The 15595-nt window shown below is 38.0% G+C and overlaps 1 protein-coding gene across 2 annotated transcripts; it reads left to right on the forward strand.

The window, feature by feature from the left end:
• The first annotated feature begins 244 nt into the window (after positions 1-244).
• On the forward strand, positions 245-11258 carry LOC117492756 (transmembrane protein 235). 2 transcript variants are annotated; one of them, XM_034143138.1, is made up of 4 exons: positions 245-356; positions 3807-3884; positions 4387-4524; positions 9408-11258. In XM_034143138.1, exons 1-4 carry the CDS (start codon positions 245-247, stop codon positions 9650-9652), a joined length of 573 nt encoding a protein of 190 aa, XP_033999029.1. In that variant the 3' UTR covers positions 9653-11258. The 2 variants fall into 2 exon arrangements, with proteins under 2 accessions (XP_033999029.1, XP_033999028.1); XM_034143137.1 differs by lacking the exon at positions 245-356 and adding an exon at positions 2138-2434.
• The last annotated feature ends 4337 nt before the right edge of the window (positions 11259-15595 follow it).

Genomic DNA, 15595 nt, shown 5'->3' on the forward strand with positions numbered 1-15595 from the left:
TTATTACTTGGTTCATTGAGAAAAAGAACAACATCTCCTGGAGGTTTTATGTTAAACACTTACCTGAAAGACTGGTGCTAAATTAGCTAGTTCGGCAGTTCCATCAGTGCGTGTCTCACAAACTGTCTCTCTCCACAGTTTTACGGTATCGTTCCTCATATCACAATACCGGATCTATTCGGGACTTTTAAACATTTGCTTGGCTAACGTCCCGTCGCTTTTGGATAGCTTCCAACACAGCAATATGCTCATGTTGTATTTTCTTTTTCATTTGGACTCAGATGTGCGTAACGTCAACTATCCAAGCTGCCACATGGCTGCTCCTCCTACCGGACATTTTCGGTATGACGTCTACGGTAAATAAGTGCTCATAAAGTACAAAAGGTAAGTATTTTAAATGACTGTTGAATGACATAATGCCAACCGAAATTCTTAATTGTGTTCAGTATGTCAGTACTGTTGTGTTTGTTTATTGAGTGTTAGTACATATGGAAATGTGCTTAGATTTATTTGTTTGCCTCGGTTTTTACCTCATCGGTGGCTGCTGTTTCATTGAGCTTACTGTTGTATGGGTAGTGAAAGGTTGGACTCCCCACAGTGTATGGTTTGTTGTCACTGCAGCATGCCTCTATTTCCTCTTATACCAAATAATTAGACATTAACTGTGGGCGGATGTAGTTTGCATCATAATACTTTGTGTTATATTCCATGGAATGCTCTTAACATCCCGATAGCAATGAATATCTTAAGTGCTTTGACAAAAAATCCATTAAAAAATGTCATCTGTGGAAGCCGTAGTACTGTAAAAAGTACGACCAATCATTTTAGCCGGCCCGGCTAAAATAACTGGATGGCCTAACTGCCTGTCAGCCTTCGATCTGTGCACAAACTTATCTCGTGCCCTCATTGGTCATGGCGCGTTCGTGTGTGTTGGAGGAGGGGCTCTATAAGGAAGTGGCAGATTTTCTCCGGTTGTGTATTTTCAAATTCTAGCGATCTCGAGCCGGTTTCTCAAATTTACCTACCCTACCTTTAACAAATGCACGTTGATTTTTAGCAGCTATTCATACTAAATCAGTTGTCCCTGCCCCTGGTGCCAGTACCAACAGATCCATCTTTAGGCTCAACAGCCCTGTCCCCCCATAATGCTGAACCTGAACCAGCTTGTCTCCCAACTGAAGGAGGTGAGCAGCATTGTGTTGAATGACATGCCACTTAACATATCTGAAGGGAGACTGGAATACAATATATATATATAAATCAAAAAGCTAACATCTCATTTCATTCAAAAATGTTATTATTAAAAAGGCATTTACACCATAAAAGATGACTATTGAGATCTATTGTCAGGAATGTTAGTCTTATATGTATGGCCAGAGGGCAGGACCTATAAACACATTTACTACCCAATAGCAGTGAGGCTGAACAAAAGGACCTTTTGACTTTGTAAATGTAGTCTTTTAAAAAAACAAAAACATTTACTAAATTTTTGGATAGCTTAAAGTAATGTTGTAAAATTACAACCGGGGGCCTTACAGGGTGAAGGGCTATTGTTTATTGTGATTTACTTTAAGATGTTTATTCTTAACCTATAATTTAAACTAATAATAATTTTAACTTATTTAAATGATGTGTGTGTGTCTCTGGATTCCTGATGATACACTGAGAGAATGAGCTCATAGTGCTGCTGATCACCATAAGCTAAACAGTCTGTATATTGCATTACATTTGTATAATGTAAGCTTCGTTGTTACTTTGCCTGCGGAAATACGAAAAAAATAGTTAGATATACTGAATATTATTTGATCTATTCCACCACTAGCTTAATCCCAAATAATTTAGAGGTGTGTTGTAGGTGCCTTAAATAACCCCTTATTTTATGTTCATATAATAGTGATTTCAATACCACCCAAAAATGATCACTGGTTCCATCCTGGCCACCCCACTGAAAATGTCCTGGCTCCGCCACTGTGCAAGGCACTACAGTCTGTGTGCGTGCGGGGAGAGACGCATCTCTCTTCTCATAATTTTAGTTTTTCTTTTAAGTTTTTCATTAATGAACTCTGTTTTGCTGTGTTTACATCTGGAACTACGTATTACGAGTGTGATTGCCATGGAAAACCAACATTTTACAGGGAAGGTTACACCGGGAGAGGTTTTACGCATCGCACATCTTAGAGCATCGAGACGGAATGCAGTGTAGACGAATATAAAAATTGGACACTATAAGAGAAACTGCGCTCGGCGTGTGGTTTGTACACAATGAGGTACGGATTGGTGGTTCTCGCTGCTGGATTTACAGCTTTTCTAAGCTTTAGCCTCCTCGCTGTGGCTATTGGGACTGATTACTGGTACATTATCGATGTGAATAAACCCAACTGCTCATGTCCAGACGATATGAGTTCCCATTCTGGACTGTGGAGAATTAATGAAGGTATGTCAACTCCTTAAGCGTATGTAGTTTACAGTTTTTAAGAGCTTTTAGGTTAGACTGTGTAAATCCTTATACTCAAGCAGGTTTATGTGTGAGCTGTAAAATCTGATTGTGCCCTAATTTTTCCAGAATAACTTTTGCGGTGCTTCTCACCTGAGGTCCTTTTGAGATACCTTTATTATGTGGCATTGACACTGCTGTGCGTACACCGCTTGTTCTCACAGTTGATGACACTGTCAGTGTCTCTGCTGTTGACAAAAAAAGAATAGAAATCAATAATATACTGTGGATTTATTACATGTGATGCCACATTGTTCATGGATAGGTGTCTTTCTCATGTTGCTGGGTTACCATGTCAATTGTCAGCATCAGTTCACAGCAGAATTATCCTTGATTTCTTCCTGATTAATCAGCTGTAAGTGACAAAACAGTTTGCAGTGAATCCTAGTTGTGTGACACTAAGGGACAGAAGAGTTGACGTGCCAGTGCTTTTAGCTTGGAAAAATAAATAAGAAAAGACAGGCCACGAATTTGGTATGCCTTTTGATTTGGTTGTCCTAAACATTTTTTTTTGTTTGGCCCCAATACACTGCCAACCACCAAATCATACACAATGCTCATAACCACATGAACACACACACACACACACACAAAACATACATACACAACACAGACACACACAAACATGCGTGTGCTAATGCATTTCAGAATATATTCGTTCATTTCTGTCTTTTGGAAAAATGACTGTGAGATTTATTCAATCAGATTCAACGAACAATCACAAAATGAGTGAAAAACAGAGAAAATCACAATGTGACCCTCCTCAATAAGTGGCTCTAATCAACTTCATAGAGTGTTTATTCCAGCGACCCAGCTCAAATCTGTAGACGCCCCTACAGACAGCTGCAGACGAACATGCAGGAAACTTCCAATATATTTTACGGTAATTAGTTTGACACAGCTTCAATATAATCTGCTTGTTGGCTGCACTGTTTGAGGTCCCAGATGTGTCCAATGTGTTGCTGGTGCCACCCATAGTTCACACTAAATGCCAAGTAATTAAACCAGTGAAATAACCCTGGAACAAGCACTGACACAATTGTTGTTATGGTATGCACTGGATTAGCTCACAAAAGCAGAAACTGCGAAGACGTGCCAAACTGTCACATATGCAGGGGGTGGGTAAATATGTGTCATACAGAGACATCGTTAATGGTTATTTTTATTTAAAAATCTAATGTTTTGAATTTTTAAATATGTTGATCATTATTTGTACAATTCTTGGATAAAGCTGGTGTTTGGTAGCAGTTCTTGCCAGACCTTTTTGTCCACATGTCTTGTTATGTGTAACCTTTTCCCTTGACTTTTTCAGGGGCGAACAAGAGCTCCGTCATCCCTTCCTTCACAGCAAACATGTCCAGTCTGTCAGAAGCGGAAAGGCACCTTCTTGGTGAGTGGTTTTGTTTGTAAAATGGCAGTATATAATGAGTTTTTCCTGACAAAAGTTATTTATAGGGGGCTGCTGAAGAAATGACATTTTCAAGCAGCAATAAGCTGTCGGAAAATCCAATCAACAAGAAATACCTTCAGCAAACACAAATATTCTTTTACAAAGGATGAAGCATTTGTAAGTCCCTGTTTGCAACTTTGAAAATCAAATAGAGAAATAAATTGTCCACAGTGACAGAAGCTATGTTAAGCAAGTCTCAAGACTATTTTTGTTGATTTTCATACTCAACTCCAAATTGCTCCCCAAAATGGTAGAAAATAATCGGAAAATTGCTTTGAGTGAAATTGATTGCATGCACTCAGCAGTATATCTAGTAGACCTGGCGTTAAGGCACTTTAACGCCAGGAACAAAGACACAGTACAGAACAAAGACACAGTACAGTCTAAAAGTCATAAAGGCACAGTAAAAGGTTATGTGTTGTACATGAATGTGTGTTTGCAGGCTTGCACAAGGTGGTGGTCATCATGTTGCCCCTCAGCCTGGTGCTGCTGGTGTTCGGCTGGATCTTTGGCCTCGTCAGTTCGTTGGCCTGCAGTCCCAACCTGCTGGCTGGGTCTGCCTCCTACTTTCTCTTCTGCAGTGAGTCCCCACAGATTTATTTTCTTCTCTGAGCCTGTGGCAATTACATGCATAGCTGTGTGTGGGGTGACTGACGGTTTTGTCAGTATGTAATATGTAAAGCATAAGATATTGTGTGGGCAGTACAATTTGCACATCATTTGTGCATGTATGTGTTAACCTTGACAATTCTAACTGATTGCTCTGTTGTTTTATTTGTTTGACTTAATCTCTTAAGGCATGGCCTCCAATTTTTTACAATTTAATCATTTATTTAGCAGGGACAATGCACATTAATGAACACTTAAAACAATAACAAACCAAAAACTGATCAGGAATGGCCGTCAAACGTAAGGCTTTTCTGCATTAATTGTTAGTAAGCCTATTGCTATTACGATTCCAGAGTGAATGGAGATACAATGAAGGAAAAAATTGATTTGTATACTCACTTCAATATCCCCATAACAACTATTTGATGGATGATGATATAACTGAATGGCTTCTACTTTTTACTACAACTGTAAATGTAAATGAGATGAAAACCGTTTTTGATACAATTTATGAATATGTGTTTTGGCCAAGTTTACCGTTTCCATGTTGACCGTTAAATGGCAGTTTTAAAACAGAACATGTTTATTTCCATAAAGCCATGTCATAAATAACACACATCTCCTAGGATATTGAAATAGTATAGGAAAAACAAAGGAAATGGATCAATATTTATGCATGACTGAAGTTTCATGCTATAAAGCCAGGCTGAATATAACAATATATGTCTTGATAGTGCGAGTGCCTTAATACAGCCACCTTTATACCAAAATACTTCTTATAAGACAGTGTGGACAACATACAGTTAGTTTAACATATTCTGGAGGCTGAAGATCCCATGTTTTCAAAACAGTATAACGTGCATATCTCCTTTTAAAAGTCTCGAAATCTTTGTAACCACACCACAGAGTTGACCCAGTAAGGGGCAATGAGAAAACAATGATTAGTGTTGTGTCGATATTATATATTGCAGTGGACTGGCGAGGTTTGTTATAAGTTGAATCTGCAGCTTCTAATACATATTTCAGTGTGGAGCCGACATTTAAAATCCCATCGGAGTCAGGTAATGATCTTTCTGATCAAACTGTTATATGAAGGGGGAAATGGTGTTTTTATCGGGAAATAATGAGAAAGACAAGACAGATTCAAGACGTTGTATTCAATCTGTCACAGGTTGTGAATAGACAAAGGATGCAATCACAGTATACTAGCAAAAACGACTGTGAGAGCTTAAACTCCCATTTGCTAAATCCCAGTTGTGACACCCTTTATCTAACACTAGAAAGGTGTGAATGAAAACCGTTGGTATGTATGATCTACAGTACTGACAATGAATTCCTGGTATTATCTTGACAGATTTGCATAGTATAAAACATAATTGCAAGCCTGTTCCTAATAACCCTGAACATGATTTCAGATGAAACCATCCAACATTCTCACTATGGACATGGACATTATTATCATTACTGATCGCAGCATGTGGATAGATTGCTAAACAAAATTGCAGAAGCGCTTGTTCTTGATTAAAAGATTCAGTCAGACTTTGCCCTTGGATCATCAGGGCACATTATCCTGTCTCAGTCTGCTCCAAATTGTGTCCCTATAAAAAAAATATCACAAACCTTTTTGTTAATCACATAAACATTCAATTAGAGATATTAAGCGCATCACACAAAGCATTGTCCCGTTAATCTCAAATCACCAAAATGTCCTACGTTTGGTCTCCACAGTCGGGAGACCCAATCTGCCCAACCGTTCCTTAAATGGCAGTCCAAGGTTATGCTTTCAATCAGCAATACAGTAATAGAAACAGCGCTTTTTCTCCTTCACTTTGAAGGGTTCAGCTGTTGAACCGTCACGATAAATAGAATATCCATCAAAGAAAGCATTTGATTAGGTCCAAGCTCCAAGGGAATGAGTTTGAATCTCGATCCAGTCGAATGCATGAATCTGTCACAGAAGTAGATGATGGTATTATTTTATATACTTCGCCATCTCTGCTGACAGGCCGAGCCTTTGATGTCACACAGCAGAGACTGCTTATTTAATCTTTTAACCAAATGTCCTATCCACATCTGTACATCCAAGCACCTGCAAGCATCCACACGCTTCAACTTTAGCTGCCTTCGATCCATGGTTAAAAGAAAAAAGGGTAATGCAAAGCAAAATACTCCTAAAGTGTATTCATATTGGCTGGTCCAATGTTTAAAAACATCCACATTGGTGAGGTTTAAATTCAAAGTGTTAAGATTAACCAGAACCAGACAAACAGATGTCTAACGTACACACCAAGCATTATAGCATGCAAATTGATATATTTCTGTAGATCATCAAAAGGATATTCCAACTAAGTGATTCTCATATAGGTTTTTGGAAAGAAGGCATCCTTCTCAGTGTGGAATAATGCAACAATCCCCCATGCATATCTCTCTCTACCTCTAGATTAGGGTCCTACTGCAAAGGAATATAAAAAAATGGCATTGAGAGAAGTAACCTACAGTATAGGATGTAGTCGTAGCTCACAACCCCCCAATGGTTTGTTCATTGTATTTGGTGGTCATACCAAGTCAAATTAACTTTCTTCTGGTGCTGTGCTTCAGAGAACTTTAAGTCTTGAGACCTGCTTTCGTCAGAAAAACATCTCTTACAATCTAGTCCAACAAGAGAGGTAATAGACGAGAAGTAATTCAGATTCATTAGAGTTTCATTAAATAACTTTCAACTTTTAACACTGATAAATCACTTATTTTCTACCTCATGTATTTCCATACATTGGATCAGAACAATATGGAAAATGTTGACTTCAGTGCTTTTGCAAAATCAGCGATAAAGCAGTATCAGTTGGTACCTCTTGCAGCCTCAGACTCTTTTGCTCAATTGCTTGCACCAGGACAAGCAGATCCAGCCCTCTCTCCCTGATGGGTTTGCCCATTCACTGCAACTCTCCTTCCCTTGGAAGACAGGTTATCTTGTGTGGATACTAAGACTTGAAGGGCCTACACATTTAAAGGAATAATTAAGGAAAGCCCCTTGTATCCGTCCATTATGTATATCAAAGATGTATCAATAAGTGATCTTTAAGAGGTGATAATGGGCAGATTCTCTACCATATTTGGGCAGAGCAATGCTAGCCTTTTCCCTCTGTTTATAATCTTAATGCTATGCTTATATTCTTGCTCTAGTCTAGCTTCATACTTGAAGGACAAATATGAGAGTGATATCTCACTTGAATCCCTGCACAAGATGATACTATTACTTTAAAGACAATAAGCTCTGGTTTTATATCAGTGACTTTGACAAATTCATTAGAGCTTGCTGCCAAAACACAAACTAGCCAAGAGAGAAAACAAACAGTGATTTAGGGAAGCTAATTTCCCTCTGCCAATGATTGAAGATTATATATTTTTTAAATGAAAAACATGCAATGCCTCCAGCTAGTTACCTTCATTGATGTAGTGGAGTTTGAGAATCCAGGCTGATGTCTGATGCATGCGCCCATACGAAGCGCTAATCAATGAGCAACTGAGTGTAAGACAGACAGTGTTCCTGAGTGTCTGTACAAATCGATGGAATTACTTCATTTGCTACCAGCAGACTTCAATTACCACTGTAGTTTAACAACATTACGTTTAGTCTATGCTGATGTATGTATCCAAAGTTTATTTGACCCAGAAGGTCTTATTGAAATACAAGTTGTCCTTGGTAGGCTACTTGTTAAGACTATGTGAAAAGAAATGGCAAACTATTTATAAAAATGGAGAACCCTGTATGCCTCCCAAAGCACTTTTCATGACATTTGTACTTGCTAACATTTCTTTCTTTTTTCCCCTCTCTACCTTCCTACCAATTGTGCTTACATGCCAATTACGCACACTACAGGAGAGGCATTGAGAAACAAACTCAGTGTTGATTTTTTCTCTCCGATTGCTATAATTGCCCAGGGTTGATTGCAGCAGATGAGAGTTGTGATCTGGCCTCCGTGGTGCCACATGTGAGCATGTAGTGGTGACTACTCGGTAACTGTACAGCACTTTGGTCTGGAGGTTTAAAGTGCTATGTAAATAAAGTTGGGTTGAATCTTATTGATTAGTTGTTTTTGAAAGCACAGCCATTTTTAATCAAGACAGAGTAAATGAAAAAAGAACAGTAAATGATCGTAACAATTGAAAAGTACCCTGCTGGATTAATTTGCACATCCATGAGAATCGTATTTCTTGAAGTGGCTTTAATCTTCAACTTTGAGATTCTACTTTTAATATGGCTTTTCATTTGGGTTAACTTTCAATTCTCACTAGTATCATTGTCCATGTTTTACTGTATTTTTTCTGTTTTGCTTTTATTTTACATTTTTTATTTTCTTTTTAAAATTGTTTTATTTTAACATATTTCAATTTCTTGTCAGCTTTAATTCACGGGCGTTTCATTAGGATCACTGTAGATGTTTTATCTTGTTCTGTATTTATTTTAATATTGTTGTTGTGTTTTCTGTAAAGCACTTTGGGCTGCTTTGTGTATGAAAGTTGCTATACAAATAAAGTGTATTATTATTATACACATAAAGTTTATTATTACTAATAGTTACTCATTAAGGTTTTTAAGTCTATATTATTTAACACCATCAATTGAGTCAAGTATGTTGGGAAAAGATGATTTACTTATTAATGCATTATCACCTAGGTGACACCATTGTAGAATCTCTGAGGTTGAATACATCATGAGGATTATGGTGATTGACGAGGCAGTTTAAGGGTCTTCATCATCATTACTCAAGATTGAACCATTTCCATGTTACAGGTGAGTTAAAATCTGTGAGGTTTTATTAATGGTTCCATCTGTTTGTCTCTGTGCACTCATAGGTATTTGTACACTCTCTGGGGTTTGCATCTACATCAAATACTCAAACCTGGCCATGGAGGAGATCCAGCAGATGGTGTCTCCAGAGAACCTCGCCCATGTGAACGTGTCCTTCGGCTGGTCCTTAGCAACAGCCTGGCTCTCCTACAGCCTGGAGGTGGCCACTGGCCTGCTGCTCCTGCTAGCTGCTCGAATCACTCAGATGAAGGGGCGCTTGGACTCTGGTGTAGCCATTGCCATGTTATAGATAGATGTTTTTAATGCTCATGTGCATTTTGCAACCAACAACATGGTTCTTTATTTATTTGTTGTACTGAAATGTATTGAACAAATTAAAAAGATAATTGTAATATCACCAGGGGGTCAAGGGAAGAGGCAACACAATGAAGATACAAGCTGGATTTACATAATTGCAACCATATTGATGCTGAAAAGGTGCGCAGTTTTCACTGGCTCATTGTGAAGACAGCCTGTCATCCTCTCGCTATTATTTAATGTCCATTGTGCCAGTCCAAAAGGATATTATAAATGTGTCCGCACAAACATAACAAAGAGGCTTACCTTTGAATGTTGCTTTGTAGGGTTTTTCAGTCATTTCCACCTTTTTTTGCTAGATTCCATTTGTATGCCAATGACACTGTAAACAGCAGAGTGTACGGATCACACTGAATTCAGCAGGAGGTTTTCTGTGAGATGTGTCTTGAAATACGATTGTAAATCACAGAGAGCAGCTTCACCTACGACTCAAATGCAAACTCACTGCCCTGCAATATGAACGCAATTAAAAGGAGAATGAAGTTGTATGGGATAATTTCCTTTTTGACACTTGCTTTATAAATCTTTTGAGGACAAGGTCCACACCTACTCTATACTTATACTGCTTTTAAATGGGCTATATCAGTGAATAAAGATATTTCATTCAAGTGAAAACATTGCTGATTCTGCAGCAGATAACCACCAGACAGGCAATTCATCCCCATACTGTATAGGCTCTGGCACACAGCCAGGAATGGTATAGTATGTTATGATAGAACAGCTGTTGCATTGTTGATCCATGTGGTATATCCAATTTGCATATTACAGCTTTTGAAAAGCAGTTGGCGTTTGGTTGATGTACAATGTTGGCTTGTGACTTTTATTGAACATTTTAGTTTTTGCCTTCTGCTTAACAAACTTCCTACTGTATACCCATCTTACTGGTGAATGCATAAATAATGGAAGCAGGGCTGAAGATAAGTGCGCTCCTGAGGGTGCTGCAAGTTGTTTTCAGCCGTACTTAATGTATGCACGTGTTGCTGCATGCTTTGCAGTAGTTAACAGCCAGATGTTGTATTAGTCTGTCTGTGTTGTCCTTTCATATGCATGAGACTTCTCTCTGCATACTGGAAGAAAAAAGAAGAAATATAACTATATATATTATTGATATATGTATTGATGTCAAATGTATTGTGTTGGTGTCATTTTTGATGTAATGCTATTAAATGTCAGTGACACACTCTGTAATTGCATTGTACAACATGTCTTAAAGATTGTTTGTGTTTTGAGACAATAAGACCATTTATGTGTTGTATGTGTTCTGTTCACAATTCAAGTGTGAGACAACAACTCAATTTCTCAAATACAGCATGGGTTTAATTGTGATTGCCTGCCTCTGAATGTTAATGAATCACATCATGAGTAAGGCCAGACAGAAAAGCAATGTGGGCATATGCTTGAGGTGAAAAACAATATCATGGCAGTGCAAACAATGCAGACTCTAAAGCATCGAAAATGCATCTGATGGGGGAATCCATCTAAAATGGTGAGAAACATGCATTGTTGTTTTCGAGGAAAACTCCATAGGTATCATTAGATAATTATCCTCATCCAATACGTTGGCATCCATAAACATCCCTGACATCCAGGCTTTAACATTACTGTAGTTGTTCATAGTATCTGAGTCTGCACATTGTGGCTTTAAAATGTTGTTGAAGCAAATTATACAAGTAAAATGAGAAATCGTTTATCCATTGAACATGTTTGATAAGGTCTACCACATGAGTGTTCCTGTTTCATAAAAAATAAACACCTATCAACAACTTAGACATCTCAATTCAGCAGGTGTTTATCTAGGATCAAAATGTTTTCTATAAACTGCCTTTAAAAGTGACTCATCAAAACATTTCAATTTTTCCTTTTCAAAAGGCTCAGGGGAAAAATAAATGTAATCATGCATGAACATATTGAGGTGATGCATTATGTTAGGTGCACTTTCAACAGTTTGTGTTTTTAGGGATTTTTCATCCCAATATGTGGACTAACTACTTTTAAATTAAACCTCATGGGGAAAAGCAGTGCTAATGTCTTTGCTCATGGCAGCGATGCTATTGCGTTAAAAGGTGTGCTTATGTCTGCCTGGGAGTGATTTGTAACATGATTTAACGTGCCTCAGCCAGTGAATCAAAACTGAACCGAGAAACATTGTGTCCACTCAGCTGTTTATTTGGCAGCGACCTGCCTTGTAATCCCGTCTCAGTTGGTACAGAGAGCAGAAAACTATAAAGGAAGGAGTAAAGCACCGTGGCTCATCTTGCAGTCCCCCTTTTTATATTAAGGCTGCTGAAATCCCATTAAACTTTAACGGAACATAATAATTCAATCCACTCTGGCAGAAGAACAAACTTGGTGCTAAGCCATCACTCTTAAGTTTCTGCCCTTGTCCTTGACAGAGTTCTGTAATTTTGACTTTGACAACCTCTAGGCTATCAGTTTTAAGAATTTATTATGGGAGCACAACCCTGCTTCCATCAGATTTCCTCTTTTTCTTTTTTCCAACTTCTCCTTGGGCTGCAATTTCTTAAACTCCCAAACAGGCAATCGCTCAATACAGTCATACATCAATTCTCTGCCTTGTAAGAAGGCTCTTTAAATTGCCTTTGGTTCAATGTTACACTGTAAAAGAGCCTTTTGAACTGTATGTAATACCCAGCTTAATGAGGCATTTAGCTTCTCTGTGTGATTTTTCAAATACTTTTTATTCATTTTTAAGTGGCATTGCTTGAGCTCGCTTCAAGAAACCTCTGCGGGCCATTATACTGTAGCTTTTTCTCCATTAGTAGCTATGAGTTACTGTAATATAATATATATCATATCCTCCCTCTGAGTTCATAGAACTAACTGAACCCTTATGTGCATAGGTCTTTTACCACATTCAAAGCACAACTAATACTGTATGTAAAGGTAATAAACCATGTTATTTTCTTAAGCGATAATATCTGAAGGACGACTATTCTGATATCAGCCATGGGGCTTACACTGAAAAACAGATGTAAAAAGTGAATGTATCACTGCACCAAGCGCAACAATCTTTCTACTGAATGGCGTACACAGTAAGATTTAGACCTTGTTGAGAGCAATGATATGAATAGAATAGAATAGAATCGGAGGGATGAAACCCCTCTTTAATGGTCACACATGCAGAGCACACACACTTCTTGAGTGAATGAAAACATTTCAATGAAAACAATGTATTTATGTAGTGAAGAAGGATATAAAATGAATTGGCCATTTTAGGTTTGGAAAACCTGATATTATGTTTAACCGGCTGTTGTTAGGGATTGTGTCACATATTCATGATGTGCTAATTTGTGTGTGTGTGTGTGTGTGTGTGTGTGTGTGTGTGTGTGTGTGTGTGTGTGTGTGTGTGTGTGTGTGTGTGTGTGTGTGTGTGTGTGTGTGTGTGTGTGTGTGTGTGTGTGTGTGTGTGTGTGTGTGTGATGTCTGAGGATTGAGTGGTCTCATAAACAGAAGAGGGACAGAAAACGTGTGTAAAATGTGTTCTCTCTTACCTGGGAGCCACTTGGAAAGTTAATTAAACCCTTGCTCAGTGAGCACCACTAGTAATGGGATCATTCTAGAAATTGAAGATCAGTGTGTCTCATGTTCATTTATTTCCTGGGATGAATTGGTGAAATAGCTCACACAAGGATACATTCGTAAATCATGACGCACAGTCGCGGTACTACATCACAGAGAGGAAATGTCGAGAAGAGTGGACTGACAAGATTTGAGACCCAAGACTTGACAGAACGTAACGCATGTGATTAATAAAAGGATTTCAAAGAAAATACCTAATCTATTGTTACCAGAAAAATCCATGAGCACTAAAAGTTACATAATGTCAGCCAGACCTCCTATATAGGTCTGGCCGCCCAATCACATTTTTCATATATTTCATTATCATGCCTTAAGTAAAATCATGAAGAGACCAATATATATATTTGTTATTCACCTTACTGTATGTTGGGAAGGCTTTATGTCATGTTTTAGTTGCATCACACACAACTTGTTATAGTGCATGTACCTGTATTTCAATCAAGGTTCAAGGTTCAAGGTTCTTTATTGTCAAACTAACATAGCTACAGAGTAATTATGTCATTGAAAATCTTAGGTCACAGGCCACAATCATTGATATTTATACAGTTCTGGATTTTATTTATTGTATTGATTGATTTGTCTCAGATTACTAAGAATTATCAACATCTTTAAAGCCATATTTTGTGCCAAAAATGAACAGAAACAGTGTTTTTTCTCTGCCCTATAATACTTTCAATTACTAATTTTGAATGTTTAACTATGATACTGTGCCAGATATTGTGTAGCCACTGTTTAACTATTCATACACTCATATGTCTTTGACCACCAGAAACGATATAATATATACTGTAAGTTCAATTTAAAAATCATTAAAACAACTGTGTTTCAGCTACAAAAAAAAAGAAATCTAACAACTTGTTTCAATGTTTTATCATAATCACCATCCTTCAGCATGATGTGTATCTTGATTTATATAGTATTGCACACCACTCAACTGAGAAAAAGGACAGCTGGTAAACCTCTTTAGTGGGTCTGGACATTTGCAACGAGAAATAAAATAATGTCTCTACATGTGGCCCTTCAGCTGAAATGCTCCTCTCGAGCTCTGTTCCTAAATATCTATAGACCACCCAAATACTGTGCAAGCTTTTTTTTGATGATTTTACTGAACTGCTGTCTATAGTGTGTATTGACTTTGACCGTTTAATCATTGTTGGTGATTTTAACATCCATGTTGACAACCCCCAGGACAGAGGGGCTAAAGAACTGTTTTGTGTTCTTGATAACTATGGACTGACTCAGCATGTGGCGGAGCCCACGCACAATAAGGGGCACACTCTGGACTTAATTATCTCAAAGGGTCTGAATATCTCAAAGGTTGTGGTGACTGATGTTGCACTCTCTGATCATTCCTGTGTTTTCTTTGAGAGCTCTATTTCTGTTCACAAAAATGTTCAGAAAGAGGTAACCACAAAGCGATATTTAACTGAAAATACTAGGGAAATGTTTACTCATAATTTCTCATCCACACTTGCCCCTGCTAACATCTCAGTAAATGAGCTAGTAGATCATTTTAATTCAAAAATTAAAAATGTTATAGATACCATTGCTCCAACTAAGGTAAAGGAAGTGATTAGCAAGAAAATATCTCCATGGAGAAAGGCCATGACCGTGAGAACAGAAAAAAGAGAGTGTCGAAAAGCTGAACGTAGGTGGCGAAAAACAAATCTCCAGGTTCACTTTGAAATCTATAAAGAGAGACTTGGCCTTTATAATTTGGAATTGAAAAACGCACGACAGTCTTTCTTCTCTGACATCATTACCAAAAACAAAAACAACGCACGTGCCTTGTTTGCTACCGTCGACAGACTAACTAACCCCCCAGTGTCAGTAGCCTCTGAATTTCTATCCACCAGGGCGTGCAATGATTTTGCCTCCTTCTTCACTGACAAAATTCAGAAAATTAGACAAGCAGTCAGTGCCTCTATATCAGGTACAGCAAATGTTTTGTCCCTATGTCCACCTAATATCAATTCAAACACCATGACACAATTCCATCAGATTAATGGTAAAAACTTAGAGGACATTATTCAACTTCTGAAATCCTCCTCCTGCTGCCTTGATATTATTCCAACAGGATTTTTCAAAGATGTTTTTCCTTGCATGGCCTCAGATCTACTTCATATAGTAAACACATCTCTTCACTCAGGTATTTTTCCAGAGGCCCTGAAAACTGCAGTCATTAAACCGCTCTTAAAAAAGAACAATCTAGATGCCTCAGTAATGAACAATTACAGGCCAATATCAAACCTGCCATTTCTAGGTAAAATCATTG

Source organism: Trematomus bernacchii, unplaced genomic scaffold (assembly GCF_902827165.1).
Source record: "Trematomus bernacchii unplaced genomic scaffold, fTreBer1.1, whole genome shotgun sequence".
In the NCBI taxonomy this organism is placed as follows: domain Eukaryota; kingdom Metazoa; phylum Chordata; class Actinopteri; order Perciformes; family Nototheniidae; genus Trematomus; species Trematomus bernacchii.

Excerpts from the sequence above, each read along its gene's own strand:
- LOC117492756 (XM_034143137.1), top strand. The coding sequence starts at position 2,263 with ATGAGGTACGGATTGGTGGTTCTCGCTGCTGGATTTACAGCTTTTCTA. Across the intron at positions 3,885-4,386 it reads AGCGGAAAGGCACCTTCTTG|GCTTGCACAAGGTGGTGGTC; the intron begins GTGAGTGGTTTT and ends GTGTGTTTGCAG. Across the intron at positions 4,525-9,407 it reads CTCCTACTTTCTCTTCTGCA|GTATTTGTACACTCTCTGGG; the intron begins GTGAGTCCCCAC and ends GTGCACTCATAG.